Source organism: Gopherus evgoodei, chromosome 11, assembly GCF_007399415.2.
Source record: "Gopherus evgoodei ecotype Sinaloan lineage chromosome 11, rGopEvg1_v1.p, whole genome shotgun sequence".
Classification (NCBI taxonomy): Eukaryota; Metazoa; Chordata; order Testudines; family Testudinidae; genus Gopherus; species Gopherus evgoodei.
In genome coordinates this window covers 24,657,224-24,673,749 of record NC_044332.1, presented here as the reverse complement: position 1 = coordinate 24,673,749, position 16,526 = coordinate 24,657,224, and the positions used below count along the sequence as shown (strand labels likewise).

General features: G+C 41.2%; 1 protein-coding gene across 1 annotated transcript in view; it reads right to left on the bottom strand.

Moving 5' to 3' along the window:
• HECW2 (HECT, C2 and WW domain containing E3 ubiquitin protein ligase 2) overlaps positions 1-16,526 on the bottom strand; it is a 253,750-nt gene that overhangs the window by 76,529 nt on the left and 160,695 nt on the right. Inside the window, 2 exon segments of the mRNA XM_030580447.1 lie at positions 626-1,984; positions 4,982-5,082. Coding sequence (XP_030436307.1) covers positions 626-1,984; positions 4,982-5,082 — 1,460 coding nt within the window.

The following is a 16,526-nucleotide window of genomic DNA, read 5'->3' as shown; positions in this document are numbered from 1 at the left end:
ACTAGGGGCAAGTTATTTATTATAATATATTACTACCTATGCTGAAGTTAGCTATGACATACAATTTTTAAATCCTAAATTAGCTTTACAAGTAATTGTTGTAAATAGAATGAATGTATGAAATCTTTTCCCATGGAGAGACATGCTTGGGCAGGTCAGAATTGGTGAATGAAAGGGGAATCAGCTGTAAATCTGATAAATAATTATTCAAAAAATAGAGCTTTTGTTCTCTTTGCACTTTATGATGCACAAAGATTTGTTTTCCCCTTTCCACAAAACAATAAAAGTGCCAGGAGCTCAATTTATTATGTATTAGTTTTCTGATTTGTTTTTTCCCCCCATTAATAATTTTGATTAGCCAACACAGTAACATGATCTGATTTCTTTTCCAAGATACACCACTTTCCATTCCAGTTTTTTTTCAATCGGATTTTCAAAACCATAACAAATTGATTAAAATACTATTAAAATGTTTTTTTTTAAATCAGACTATTTCAAAACCCACCAAGAACAGAACTATTTTGAAATTTTTATGAATTAAGTATTTTTAAACAGCTCTTCTAATGACTGCAGAAAAGCCTTCTCACTCAAAAAAAGTCCCATTTATTGTTTCCACAATAATTACCTCCACTAGCTCCTTCAACTTGTGAGGCTCCCTCCTCGCAAGCAGCTTGGGTACCTTCAGTTTCTTCATCCTGACACTGGCTACTTGCAACTGCAGCCTGCAGACTCCTCCTCCTCTGCCAAATTTCTTCTGAGTCATCTCTGTCCTGTAATTCACCTCCTTCAGCTAGCTGCCGAGCCTCCTCTTGACTGCTGGGTAACCGCACCACAGGTAAAGAGCCAGGAGTGCACACAGAGTCCTGTGTTTCTGCAGCAGGCTCACTTCTGGTCACATGGGTGGCACAAGCTCCCTCTTCCTCTTCCTGAGAAGAAAAGGCAGGAGTCTCAGAAAACCTGGCATTTTCAAAAGAAGAACACCGAGTTTTGACTGAGGAGAGACATGTAGTCACACTTTCATTGCAAGAACTGTCTGCCCCTTCCACATCACTCTCTCCTTCTGGTCTGGTACTGGCCTCACTGACACTTTCTGTGCGAGCAGGATCGCTGTGCTCAGTTTCTGAGGATACCTGGGAAGGTTCAGATCCTTGGTCAATGGATTCTGTTTCACTAATACCTCTTCTGCTACCAACGGCAGAGTCTGAAGCTCCCATGTCTGCATTGCTAGTAGGCTGCTCTGCCGCCTGACAGGCACACAATTCACTGCCAGCCCATTCTACTGACAGATTGTTCTGAGAATCTGGCTGGTCTTCACCATCTTCTCCTGCTAACTCTGATGGTGGAAGCCCTTGGAGAGTCTCCTGCTGGTTATCAGAGGGCTGCAAAGGAGTTTTGAGGGTTGGCACTTTCCCATCCTCTGCAGGACCTTGCATTATCTGATTTGACAATGAGTAACTTAAAAAATTTCCTTCAACATTCCTTGTAGCACCATTAAACATTACTAAACCACCCTCTTCTTCCAAGGAAGACTGAATATCCAGATCTTTATGCAGCTCATGCTCCTCTTCATCTGAGTCAATGTGAAGCATAGCATTAAGTCTTGTGTCAGTAGGAAAACTGCTTCTTAGTTTTGGGGATGCCCCAAGTGAACGCTCACTGCAGGCAGATGTCCCAGGTCTAGGATGACTATTGTGTTCTATTGCATCCAAATAGTCATTCAGTGAGTCCTGGCGACCTCTGTTAGGTGATGACCTTGCAGCAGTAGAGGTTAACTCCTCCTGGTCCATTTCTAGAGTTGTACTAGTCCTTAAAGAATACGTAAGGAGTGCATTTCCAACAGATTCCTCAAGGATTGGGCCATTTAAACAAACTGGAAGCGTGTCATGGTTCCCTGCTGGCATGTCCTCATCATCAGAAGGGCTTCCTAAGTCTTCATTCACAGAGTTCACTTCTAGCAAAGTACCAACTGTTTCTGGTGAAGCATCTGCAATGAAACACAAAGACTGGGAATGAAACACATGAATACATCCATTCAGTTCATTCTAATATCTATGCACAACATGATGCTATAAAAACACACTTCTGTTAAGATACCCATTCGCTGTATACAAACAATGAAGTGAAAAAAACTCTACGATAATAATAAAAAAAATCTATACTCCTTGTCATAAACAAATGGTTAAGGGTTAATGTCTCTTTTACCTGTAAAGGGTTAAGAAGCTCAGTAAGCCTGGCTGACACCTGACCAGAGGACCAATAGGGGGACAAGATACTTTCAAATCTTGGTGGAGGGAAGTCTTTGTTTGTGCTTTTTGTTTGGTTCATTGTTCACTCTCGGGACTGAGAGAGACGGGACGTGATTCCAGGCTTTCCCAATCTTTCTGAATCAGTCTTTCATGTTTCAAAATTGTAAGTAATAGCCAGGCAAGGCGGATTAGTCTTATGTTTGTTTTCTTAACTTGTAAATGTGTCTGTTTGCTGGAAGGATTTTTACCTCTGTTTGCTGTAACTTTGAATCTAAGGCTGGGGGGAGGGTCCCTCTGGTCTATATGTATCTGAGTACCCTGTAAAGCATTTTCCATCCTGATTTTATAGAGATAACTTCTACTTTTTTTCTTTCTTTAATTAAAAGCTTTCTTTTTAAGAACCTGATTGATTTTTCCTTGTTTTAAAATCCAAGGGATTGAGTCTGAACTCACCAGGGATTGGTGGGGGGAAAGAAGACGGGGTGGTTAATTCCTCCTTGTTTTAAGATTCAAGGAGTTTGGATTGGTGTGAAGCCTCTCAAGGCAACCCAGGGAGGGGAAAGTCTGGGGGGAAAAGGAGGGGGATGGTTAACTTCTCCTTGTTTTAAGACCCAAGGGGTTTGGGTCTGGGTTCCCCAGGGAAGGTTTTGGGGGAACAGAAAGTGTGCCAGACACTAAATTCTGGCTGGTGGCAGCGTACCAGATTTAAGCTAGTAATTAAGCTTAAAAGTGTTCATGCAGATCCCCATTTTTTGTACCCTAAAGTTCAAAGTGGGGGAAAAACCTTGACACTCCTACCCATGCAGGACCAACATTTATAGAATTTGCTCAATATAAGTTTAACCTATTTTATCGAATAAAGGAAACACAATATGCATGAAGTATCACTATGAAGGACTCCCATCCTGCTCTTATATATTCAGCACATTGCCAAAATTGGCTCTTTTACAAAACATTCAAAGCAAGGTAAAAAACAGTTTTCTAAAGTCTGTGTTCATGTTCCTAAGAGCAGGATCTGCACCGAACCTGAGACCGATATTAACTGCAACAGTCTCCTTATGGGGCAGCCAAAAACTATACAAATATCACGCTCTGTACAGAACAGTTTTATATTTACTTGTTTTTTTTTTCTCTTTAGAAAAGAAGGATCTAAAGTTCATGGACAGTAAGGGTATGTCTACACTTCAAAAATGACCCACAACAGCAAGTCTCAGAATCTGGGTCAACTGACTCAGGCTCGTGAGGCTTGTGCTACAGGGCTAAAACCAGCAGTTGAGATGTTTGAGCTGGGGCTGGAGCCTGGGCCCTGTAATCCAGGGAGGGAGGAGGGTCACAAGCAGATGTGAAGGTAAGCTCCGGCAGCGCTTTAAAGGGCCTGGGCTCCCCGCAGTGGCAGGAGCACCAGGCCCTTTAAATCCCTGCCCGAGCCCGGCTGCCAGAGCCCCAGGGCCCTGGCAGCTGGGTTCCAGCGGTGATTTAAAGGGAAGGGGCTCCCCATAGTGGTAGGAGCACTGGGCTCTTTAAATCACCACTGGAGCCTGCCACTGCTACCCCATCCCTAGCCCGAGCCCTGCCGCCTGGGGTAGCGGCAGCAGTGCTCCCGTGGTGATTTAAAGGGCCCGGAGCTCCGTGGCGGCCGGAGCCCCAGGCCCTTTAATGCACCCCTGAGCCCTGGGGTTCCCAGACAGTCAGCAGCTGGTAGCTCTGGGGTGATTTAAAGGCCCTGCCTTTTTCCATTGAGGCCACACCCCTTCCGGTTGAGGGCCTGCCCCGCTCAGGACTCTGCTGTATCCATAAGTCCTTTAACTTACCCTGTGACCAGGGATGAAAGTATGTCTAGATAGCAGCTAGACACCCTTGGCTGACCTAGGCCAGCCGACTTGAGCCTGTGGGGCTTGGGATGTTTCGTTGCTGTGTAGACTTCCAGGCTCGGGTGGGAGCCCAAGCTCTGGGACCCTCTCACTTCTCAGGGTCCTAAAGCCTGGCTCCAGCCCAAGCCTACACAGCAGTGAAATAGCTCCACAGCCCACGCCCCATAAACCCGAGTCAGCTGGCAGAAGCCAGCCATGGGAGTCTAGTTCCTGTGTAGACATATCCTCAGAGATGTTCTTACACTTTAGTTGACCTCATATATCCTTTTCAATTCCTAATCTCTCTACAATGAAAATACAGTATGCTAAGGACATTCAAATATATTAGCAATAATAAAAGTAGAAAATAAGTAGGATAAATTAGTATTTAGTACAGGAGTCGGCAACCTTTCAGAAGTGCTGTGCCGAGTCTTCATTTATTCACTCTAATTTAAGGTTTTGCGTGCCAGTAATACATTTTAATGTTTTTAGAAGATCTCTATCTATAACTCTATAGTATATAACTAAACTATTGTTGTATGTAAAGTAAATAAGGTTTTTAAAATGTTTAAGAAGCTTCATTTAAAATTAAATTAAAATGCAGAGCCCCCTGGACCAGTGGCCAGGACTCAGGCAGTGTGAGTGCCACTGAAAATCAGCTCGCGTGCCGCCTTCGGCACGTGTGCCATAGGTTGCCTACCTCTGATTTAGTAGTACTACTACTACTAATAATAATAATCTTTGAAACATTTGGTCCATCACTCACACAAACCTTTTCTATAATACGGGCACTATACACAACAGGATTAGTATTTGTAACAGGCAGTCATAGTACATAATGATTTCTCTACCCAATCACTAGTGTGCACAGGTTTTAAATCTCACCTTCATGAATGGAAGATGTAATCTCAACTTTGAATTGTAGATACCCACTTACATGGTCAGCTGGGAGCCGTCTGCCAAGGTTATAGCTGAGAATCTGGTCTCTGCAGAGAAGAAAAAAATACTGTTCTCTAGACTTTTAACTATTATTTTAATTTTCAAATGTTTTACATCACAGGTTCCTGTCAGAGAGATGAGACATAATAAAAGATAATAGAGAATAATGAATTCATAAAAGTGAGCATCACATTAGCTTGTGTAACAGAGCATGCAGACTGTGCACTTCCTAAAAGACAATTAATTACCAGATAAAGCAACATGTCATATCCATCAACTATACTTTTGTCCTTATTCCAAATATAAATTGTGCACTGGCAACTTCCATCCACCCACAAATCTTCTCTTAAGTGAAAAACAAAAAAAATGTGTGCACTTTAAGATTACAAAACCTTTTTATTTCTGAAATCATTCTGCCCTCTGGTGGTTTTCACTGCACAGAAATTATTTGTAATTTACCTGAACAAGAGAGACTATAACTTTTATTTTTAGGTTCCAATTCAACAAAGCACTTATGCATACACTTATATTTAAACATGTGCTTAAGCCCTAGTAACTTCAATGGGACTTAAACCAGTGCTTAAGTGCTTCCTGAATTGGGTTTTAGGATGAGATTCTGAACAGCACAGAACTCACAGCCCGGGGTCCTCTCCAACATAGTTTAGACAGCTGTGGGGGCCTTGTCTAAGGCCTTGTTTACATGGGGAAGTTTTACCATTTATACCAGTATGGTTATACTGGTGTAACTCCCCATTTGAACATACTTATTCCAACATGAGTGAGACTTTTTTGGTTCAGCTTAAACCCCTTCCCAAACGACAAACTAAACCAAAAAAAGCTACTTTTATACCAGCATAAGTGTTTCCACATTGGGGGGAGGGGGGTAGAGCTAGTATCAGTATAACTATAGTGGTTTGAATTCACACCTTTGGATATATATATAAAAAAAACTTGTGTAGACAAGGCTTAAATTGCTGCAGCCTTTCCTGGCTACTCTATGGGTCACAGTACCAACTGAAATCTCCACGTGGCTGCATGCTGCAGCCCTGTCACAGACACACCACTCCTGTCCTCAATCAGGCATGTCCTCTTTGCCAGGGCATAGGAGGGGATCCTCAGAAGACAGCCTTTCGGCTATCTTTCACAGCTTCTGTGCTGGCATAATCCTCCTCCAGAGGGAAAAGAGCTTTTAGAGCTTCTTTATGCTACTCTTGCCATTTTACGCTGCATAAATGGGCCAGAATGGGGGGGTGAGAATCACACCCTTAGTGCCTACATTAGGACAGGCCATAACAACATCTGCTTGATATTCATATAAAAAAAAGTGTCACTAGCACTGGCTATGTTCATATTTTCCACAACAGCTACACAAAATTCAAAATGTGTTGACATTATAACTACACAAATATGCAGAGTATTGTTGCTGCCACACAATGCCAGAAATCAGGACTCATATCAAATACAGATAAGTCCTAAATTAGCAAGTTTCTAGCTTCAGACATTCCATTACATTCCTATGACTCAAGAGTAACATCACTGACATGGGAAAAAAGCCTGAGCCAGTAATGCTTATTTATGGTTCCTGTGTACAAAATGCAGTATTCCTACTGTGCTCCTCAGACCAAAGCAAATTTTGTTCAACAGGGCAACCACACCGTACGTGCATTTTGTGTGTGAAAATAAATCCTGTTTATTCAGTTGATTTGGCACATCTGGTAGAAAATTAGATCTGAGTGGATGATCAATGCAAGAATCTCTTTAAACAACATTCCATTAAATTTACAAAATAAGGGTCTGATTCATCACTGTGTTCCTCTGATTTTACGATAGTGTAATCTATTGGAGTAATTTAGTAGTGAATCAGGACCTTAAATGTTTAAACTGGAAAATGGCCAAATTGCTTCATCCTCAGCACATAACAGGAAAAAGCCCTCATGGGAAGCAAGTTATCCTTCTCAATAAACACGTCTAGCCCCTTCCACCACTCAATACCAGTGGCTAGATCACAAGTTATCCAGTTAGAGACAAAATACACTTCTATAATAACATTATAATACCGTTTGTGAAATCAGAATACGTTTCACCAGTGTAAATTGTGGCTTTGCTTGTGTCATAAATATAAAGGAAAGGGTAATAATCCTCCTGTATACAGTACTATAAAATCCCTCCTGGCCAGAGGCACAAAATCCTTTTACCTGTAAAGGGTTAAGAAGCTCAGGTAACCTAGCTGACACCTGACCAAAAGGACCAATAAGGGGACAAGATATTTTCAAATCTGCAGGGAGCAGGCTTTGTTTTGTCTGTTCTTCGTCTGTCTGTTCTGTGTGCTTGTCGGAGACAGATCAAGAAAGCAAGCAATCCAACTCCATTAGGATTAGTAAGTACTAGCCAGGGAATGCGTTAGCTTACTTTTATTTTGGCTTGTGATTTTCTCTGTGCTGAGAGAGAGGTGTATTCCTGGTATTCTTTTTGTAACTTTAAAGTTTTGCCCAGGAGGGAAATCCTCTGTGTTTTGAATCTGATTGCCTTGTGAGATTATCTTTCATTCTAATTTTACAGAGGTGCTTCTTTTACCTTTTTTCTTTCTAATAACGTTCTGTTTTTTAAAGAATCTGGTTTTTTTAGGATGCTAGGGCCAATTAGGGATCAGGGGCAAAAATCTGTCTGGGAATTGGTCCTGTTTTGAGCAGGGGGTTGGTCTAGATGACCTCCTGAGGTCCTTTCCAACCCTGATATTCTATGATATCTGTCTAGCACCTAGCCAATAGGCCCTTGATCACCAACTGGTGCTCCTAGGCCGGGGTGGGCAAACTTTTTGGCCTGAGGGCCACATCTGGATATGGAAATTGTATGGTGGGTCATGAATGCTCACGAAACTGGCGGTTGATGTGCAGGAGGGGGTGCAGGCTCTGGGGAGGGGCCAGAAACTCAGGAGCTCAGGGTGCAGGAGGGAGCTCTGGACTGGGGTGGGGGGGGCTCTGTCTGGTGGCACAGGCTCTGTGGTGCGGCTGGGGATGAAGGGTTGGGGTGCAGGAGGGTGCTCTGGGCTGAGACTGAGGGGTGTGGAGGGCAGGAGAGGGATCAGGGCTGGGGCATGGGGTTGAGGCACGGGAGGGAATCAGGGGTGCAGCTCCGGGCGGCACTTACCTCAAGCAGCTCCCAGAAGCAGTGGCCTGTCCTTCCCTCCAGCTTCTATGCAGAAGCACGACCAGGTGGCTCTGTGCGTTGCCCTGTCCGCAAGCGCTACCCTGCAGCTCACATTAGCCATGGTTCCTGGCCAATGAGAGCTGCGGGGGCAGAGCTTGGGGCAAAGGTAGTGTGTGGAGCCCCCGGCTGTCTCTACACATAGGAGCCAGAGGGGGGACATGCTGCTGTTTCCGGAGCTGCGCTGAGTGGGGAAAGCCCCTAACCCTGCTCCCCAGTGGGAGCTCAAGGGCTGGATTAAAACATCTGGAGGGCTGGATGTGGCCCCTGGGCGGTAGTTTGCCCGCCCCTGTCCTAGGCACTATTGCAATAAAAATAACAGTAATTATTTTTGAGAGGTCAAAAGAATTTTTCAAGACTGTTTTAAAGTAGTTCTAATGCTAACACATCACCAGATTGAATACCCACCCATTTTCAACCTGTGCACTTCATTCTGAGAAGGAAGGATTAAACATGATTTAAGAGAATATATATACACCACTGAAATACAGAGACTGCAAATGTCTTCCAGAATTTTTGCTTGCAAAACATACAGAAGAGAACTCCCTGTATATGGATAAGCACACCAAAATCACTAAGGTAGTCTCCAGACTTCACACAAAGCACTACTATGAAATAGAGAGCTAGAAGAATATTCTGAGCATCAACGTGGAAATGAACACATTAAGCAATATTCTGACACTCATAGTCACTCCATTCTTCCAGTGTTGAGCAGTGTGCAAATTTATTAGAATAAGCCTCTTATTCTGATGTACCATAATTTATTTAAACTGAGATCTGAATAAAACTATTGCAGTAAAACAAATATAAGTATCAGCATTTAGAAACCAAACAACAATTAAAAAAAAACCCACATTGCTTGTTAACATAGCACTTCTTAGGAAAGTCAGTTTATAGATGAACCTGGGCTACTCTTGATATTATAATAAAGTGTATAGGCAGACCTGTTTAAAACAAAATTACTCAATAGAATGCACCACTAACATTTTAATGGTATACTATAGCGGTAGGGGATGTCTAGGTTGGATATTAGGAAACACTATTTCACTAGGAGGGTGGTGAAGCACTGGAATGGGTTACCTAGGGAGGTGGTGGAATCTCCTTCCTTAGAGGTTTTTAAGGATAGTGACAGGCTCTGGCTGGGATAATTTAGTTGGGGATTTGTCCTGCTTTGAGCAGGGGGTTGGACTAGATGACCTCCTGAGGTCCCTTCTAACCCTGATATTCTATGATTCTATGATACTTTTTTTTTAAAACTTACCTGTGTAAATACCACCTTGGGAGACTTACAAATTAGAATTGTTGGCAAACTGAATTTGTCTTTTTCCATTTCTTATTTTGGTGGCAATATCTATGAAAAATAGGGAAATTCATCTTACCTTAGCCCAAAATTTCCTTTCTTCTAGGGGAAAAGTCCACAGATCCAGTACAATGGGTCTTATTCCTGCTTGTAGCTTCGTGGACTCAGTAACCAGACTTGTCAATCAGTAAGGCTGGGAGTGGCCACACTCCCAAAGACCCAGTCAGCTAGCCAGTCCAAGATACTTCCAAAGCTGTTTTGTAGAGCTACGTCCTTTAAAGTTTAATTCACAGGTTAATCAAATAAAAAAATCATACAAACATTTCATGCTGCAGAGCAACGTAAAAATTCACCCCAAATACACTGTTCCCACAAGTAAAAATTCCACCTCAAGGAAATATACGTATTGTGCCCATAAAGAAAATGGAGGAGAGTGAGACATGAAGTATCTCTCAGGACCATAATCCTTGTGCTGGGTGGGTTTGATCTGTGGACTTTTCTGCTAGAAGAAAAGAAATTTTTGGATAAAGAAAGAAATTTTCCTATTCTTCTTTATAGGGAAAGTCCGCAGATCCATTACAATGGGATGTCCAAAAGTAGTGTATAACCCGGGAAGGAAAACAAAGAACAAACAAGGAGAGAGCACTCTCACTTTTTTTTTAAAATATATTCCAGGGTGAATATATCATGCAGACCCATCCATTCAATGGGAGAGGTTGAGGAGGTCTGCAAAACTTTAAATTTGTAAAACGTAGTTAAGGTGTGAAAAAAAATGACCAGATAGCCACTGTACATCTGTATTTGTATGTTGCATGTATGAATCTTCAGGTCAGGAGGATTCCATGGATCTGAATAAATGAGCACTTTTTCTTTTGACCCACTTTGCATTGACGCAATCCATCCAGGCTTACAATTTACCACTATGCTATACGTATAATCCAGCCCCTTTAGATGATCTGTTTGTAAAATACCTTATCAAGGCTAAAAGAGAAGTGTGTTATAAACATATCTGAATATCCTATTTTACTTGATATAGCTCACATATTGTGTATTTAGTTAGATTTAATTTTCTGGCCTTGGGTGCAGAATTTTGTCCTTGGGAGCAGATTCTTCCTGTAGAGGTTGCCACTTGAATTGGACATGAGAACCAGAACTTCCCTTGGCAATGCAGAGCCAGCCACCACTCACTCTGCTTCTTGTGGTTGTCCTGGAGTATGTTATGACACACCACCCACTCAAAAACACAAACAAAACAAACAAACAAACAAACAAAAAGTCATGCTTTTGGGCCATGAAAGAAAGTGAACAATTGCAGCTATGGCCTATTAATTTCTTCATCTGGAACAACACTTCAGTTTCTTTGCTGGGTTCTGGATGCAGATAGGCCCATTGACAGACAGGCAACTCAAGGCTGTCTCTCCCCTTGAAGACACTGGACTATAAACTCCATTTTCCTGTATTTTTCTCTTTTGCTTTCTTAACTGATGCTATGATATTTATTTCCTCTCTATATGAGGTGCTTGAGTATACAGCAGATTTCTTTTTTTTTCTTTTTTTTTTAAATATGCACCCAAGAACAGAGCTCACAGCCACACAGAAGATCTGGCACCACCTTATTGATAAAAGCCATTGCTGAAGTGCTGTAAGACACCACCGGTATATCTTGGCTGGTCAGGACTGGACTCTTAAAACCTGGTTGCTCTGTTGGAGGTCTCATCTGCCATTATCCTTGGATAAAATGGTTCCCTCAATAAGGTTCCCTGTTCTTGAAGCTGGCATGGACTTTCCTCACCAATCCTTTCTGACTGCAACACGCTGTGACTTTCCAAGTATTCCTTGGCACTGGAGCAAGGGAAAACAGGAATGATGGGTACAACAAACTCAAGGTATTTAGAAATTTGTGGAGAAAATAACCCACATGGAGTCTCACTCTTAACAGAATGTTATTGCTAGAGCCCTTCATTCTTATCCCAGACATCAGAACCATGATCGATGTGACTGGAGAATGGGTGACATTGTGACTTCTGAGCACTGGCTTCTGAATCCTGACCTCTGATAGAAATAAATGCCTCTGGAAGCTGATCTCTATGACTACTCCCAGAAGTAATATTGATTGCATGACATCATCTGGATGTTGGTGATATTCCAAAAAATATGTTGTTCCAAAAAATCTGAACTGCGTAATGGCTGCTTTGTGGGCCTTTTCCAGGAACAGTAATCTGATGGATGGGACACCTTATGCGTATATGGGAACCCTTTCCGTTTGAGAAAAAACAGCATTGACGTGCATTTTAAAAAGCACCCCTAAAAAGGCAGGTAGGCCCAGGAATAAAGAGGTATAGTTGGTAACTTTGTTGTATGTCACACTGGTATCTCCTCTGAAAGGGTCACATAATAGTATGTAAACAAGTGTTCATCAGATCAATTATTGATGGAAACTGATGCTTTGGTAGAACTTAAGGTCTCCATCCTGGACTGAACTGTGGCTTTTGGAGAAAATCCAATCAAGAATTTCCAGCTGAGATTCCCTGTCTGGAATTTGGGCACTAGAAAGAAGACAAAGCAGAAGTGTAAGTCTTCTTGTTCCCTGGGAGATCAATTTTGAAGCAGATGAATACTGCATTTTAATTGGTTGGAAGAACAGGATGTCAGTCTTGGTTTGGAATGCTTTTAATTCTCAGATGTAAGCCACAGTGGATATCTCTGGTTAAGATTTATTCTTCTGACAGCATTGATACAACACTTGAAATTTCCTGTTCTCTATTTGGGAAACCACTTTAAACTGAATCAGCCTGTCGTCATACTTGCTTGACAAAACGCAGAGTGTTGTTCTGCAGTATCTCCTCTGTCTCTCGTGCCACTTTGTGTATTCAATAAGCTCAGCTAGATGGACATACCTTCTATAACTCATAACTGGATCAAAGATTGCCAAGACCCACAGTAAGGTCTGTATTTCCTTTTGATCTACTATCTCAGTGCCTTAGATTATGTTTATTTTTACATTATATTATATTATTATTATTATTATTATTATTATTATTATTATTATTATTATTATTATTATTATTATTATTATTAAAGGAGGATTTCCCTGGTATTGCCATTTATAGTCGCTGAAGCACCTGTCCTCAGGATACTTAATAGTAACAAATACCTGATTTGCCTCGGGATTGGATTTCTGGAAGAATATACAGTCCGCATAATACTCCTGAGAATGGTTTCAAATTGCTCCTCAAAAACCGACTCTGAGGTTCTTCCTCTGAGGGCTCTAGCCCAAAGACTGGAACAGGTCTCGCATAAGTGAATATGAGGAGACTTCTCTGCACTTTCTGGGCTCTTTCTTGTCCCTTTCAGAATCTTTACTCTGGGAAGATTTGCATTACAGCAAGGTAAAAGGGGAAGAAAGTCCCTGCACCTCTTTTTCCTCTGAAAATCAAGCCTTAGAAATTTCCTTTGTGGAGGGGTGACTCCTGTGGCCAGAATCTGTAGTATGCCTTTATCTTTCCTTGCCAATTTGTCAGAGTTATAGGGAGGGAAAGTGAGAGAAATTAATCTTGAAGTCCAGCTACCAAGTGTACCTTGATTTATGGAGTCTGCCACCCCCTAAATGGCAGGACAAAGAGAGAGAGCTCTGCCTCTATCGCTTATGATAACAGAATATCACTCGAAAGGGACCCTGGAGGGAGAACCTGCAGCTGTGCTACTGAAATAAGAGTAACATTTGTAAGGTTCACTCTTTTGAGATGATTTCTTAGTACAGTTCCTTAAACTTTACAGATGCTCCCTAAACCCCTACTTGAGGCAAGGGCACATGGCCCAGCCCTTTTGTCTCACTGGATCCTGCCGTGAACCAGGCAGTCTTACACAAGATGCCGCATAGCACAGTCCTTGGTCCTAGGTGGACCGATTTTAATCAGCAAGCAAAAACCTTGATTTAAATAATTTTAAATTATGTTTTGAATCCTAATTTAGCAATTTTCCTAAAGAAAGGCTGAGTCTCATGTGTTGGTAACCATTACAACATGTTGACCTGCAACTAAATATAGTTTTTACACTAAATTCAGTGCTTTTTTTTTTTCCTGTGTGTGTAGGGCTAACCTGGAGGATATGCTATATCCACACACATTTAAGCAATATTATCGCTTAACCTACATTTATTCAGATTCTTAACTTTCACATTTTTATTATGATTAGAAAATGGTGAATGATGCCATTTCTTATTTACTAGATGATTAATTTTTACTTCTGATTTGTGTTAAGATCTATTTGGATGGAAACGCAAATTCAATTAAAAAGCACAAAAAAGCACATACATTAAAAAAATAATATTACTAACTTAAATGTGCTGGATACAAAAGAAAAAATTTTAAATGCAAAAACACATTTTGATAAACTAGCAATTATTAAATAAAAGGAAGACTTATCTATAGTTAGGGAACTCAGCTAATTTTGGCCCCTATGTCCTTCAATGTTTTAGAATTAGTAGATCTCATCCTCTCATGTCTACTTTTTGAAACTGCTTTTTCAACTCCCAATTGGATTCTAAACTTTGAATGAACTAGCCATTGAACTGTGCTAGCTGAATAAACTGAAATGAAGAAAATATTCTCTCTGCTCCTGCAGAAGAGGTTCCATGCTGTCAAAAGCCAGTTTAGCACTTCAACACACTCTGGTTCTAGATGTATAGCCAGTGACTTCACTAATTCACTAGTTTGACTTTCGTTAAAATATGACAGCAAACATGTATTACTTTACGTTATTTTTGATATTTAAATTATTTTAATACATTATGTTAAGGCTTAAAGTTATAATAAGCTGTCAAATTCAAACAGTTTTTTTTAATAAACTTATATTTAACTGAGATTAGAAAATCTGATTTAAATTTTTTTTAAGGTTTTAATTTTTTTTTAAAATCATAATTTTTTTACACACTGAATCCTATATTAGGCCCTGCCGTGCTAAACAGCAGCAGTCCTTCGTTTCACTGAATCCCTCAGTGAGACAAGCAGAGCTGCACAAAAGCTGCATGGCATGGTCCTTTGTTTCAATGGATCCCTCAGTGTCAGGCAGACTTCCAGCAAGGCTGGCTTACACCTTAAATTAGTCAAAAATAAGTGTTGTTCCAGTAGCCCCTTACCACCTGCTTGTCCCTCCATGTCTGGGCTGCTCTCCCTCTCAGCCCTGGCTATACTGGGATCGGTTGATTCACAGGGAGCATGGTCCCATCAAACCCACTGGTGTGGAATGTCTGACCCACTACACGAGCAGGGTTCAATTAACCTGGCAGCTGTGGCACGGCTGACCACGATAGGGCCTGATTAGCCCAGACAGTTTTGCATTCTTTTCTGCCATCTTCTCTATTCCTCTTATTGGTTGTGAGGTGTTCCACCAGAAATGCCTGCCCAGACATGTTACACAGGAAGATGCTGCAGGCAGTGACCTCAGTATAAGAAGGGAGTTTCCAGCAATCCTGCTGCAGACCCTCTCCCACCCTGCCTCGCCACTCCTGAGGCTAAATAATAGCACTGTAATGCTTAGAATCCTTTTTGGTTTTGTTTTCTTGTTGCTCTAACCAGGAGGTCTGGTAAAGTCTTCTAGAAGCTGCTGGAGGCAGGTCAAACTGGCTAGCTGGCTGGATCTTCGTGGATATGGTCACTCCCAGCCTGCCTGATTGACAAGTCTGGTTAATGCCCCCAAGAAGCTGCAAGCAGGAGTAAGACCCATTATACTGGATCAGCAAACTTTCTCTGCAAAAGCCGCTATTTGTTTACATCCTGGTTGTCACGCAAGAATATTATGTTACTCTCACGCCATTTAACTTCCCAGGAAGAACATATGCACTTTTTGCTTCTGCTTCTTATGGCCTGATCCAGAGCCTCCCTGAAGTCAGCAGAAAGACTCACTGACATCAATGGGCTTTGGATCAGGCCCTAAAAGAAGAGTGTTTGACACAGTTCAACTCCTCCCATTGTCTTCAGATGTGTGAATATTAAGAGAAGTATTATTCGTTGTCTATTCCTAGTACTATTAAAATGCACTATATGAATTTTAAGATCCTGATAAAACAAAGCACTGTACTGGATTATTTCTTAATTGATATTTTAATGTGTCTACATACTATTATCTATCTAACAGGCCCCCTCTTAACCTACAGCCATCTTCCTCCTGAGCCACAATGCCAGGCCCCAGTGTTCCAGCCATGATCCTTTGTCTTCATCCTTTCCTCCTTGCCCAACTATAGAATTCCAGAGCCTGTCCAACCATCAAGCAAGACTGGACAGAATTTCCATCCCTATCAATGGTCACTTTGGTTATCTGAAAACTTGTCTTTTTTTTTTTTTTTTTTTTAAATAGCATCGAAAGCTAAGAAAAAGTTTTTAAAAGCACAATATATTAATTTTGGGGCCCATCAAACCTTTATTCAAAGTGAAAGTCAATTTCAATTTTGTGGTATTCCCGACATTCAGAACAATAATCAATTACAATCCTTTCATTTCTACTCAGTTAATTAACCCATTGTGAAATCTTTCTCACTATAAGCTAACAATTAGAAATGTTTGAACTATAAAAGAAACAAGACAATAAAATCTGTTTGTTCTAAGTTGGCACACTACTACATATTGCTGGCAGTAGCTATGCCTTACTTCTTGATTTATTAGCAACAAGTTAATTTTTCTTTGCCTCAGAAACCTGAAAAAAATAAGTTATAACAAACCACACACACACGCTTACACACACAAATTTAAAACAGACTAAGAAATGCAAGCATATTCGTATCACAGGTTGTAAGGTTACAGAGATATTAAGTTCCTGCTATGGCATGTCTGTGGTATATGATCAAAAGTATACTAGGGGGAGAGGGATAGCTCAGTGGTTTGAGCATTAACTTGCTAAACCTAGGGTTGTGAGTTCAATCCTTGAAGGGGCCATTTGGGGATTTAGTCCTGCTTTGAGCAGGGGGTTGGACTAGATGATCACCTGAGGTTC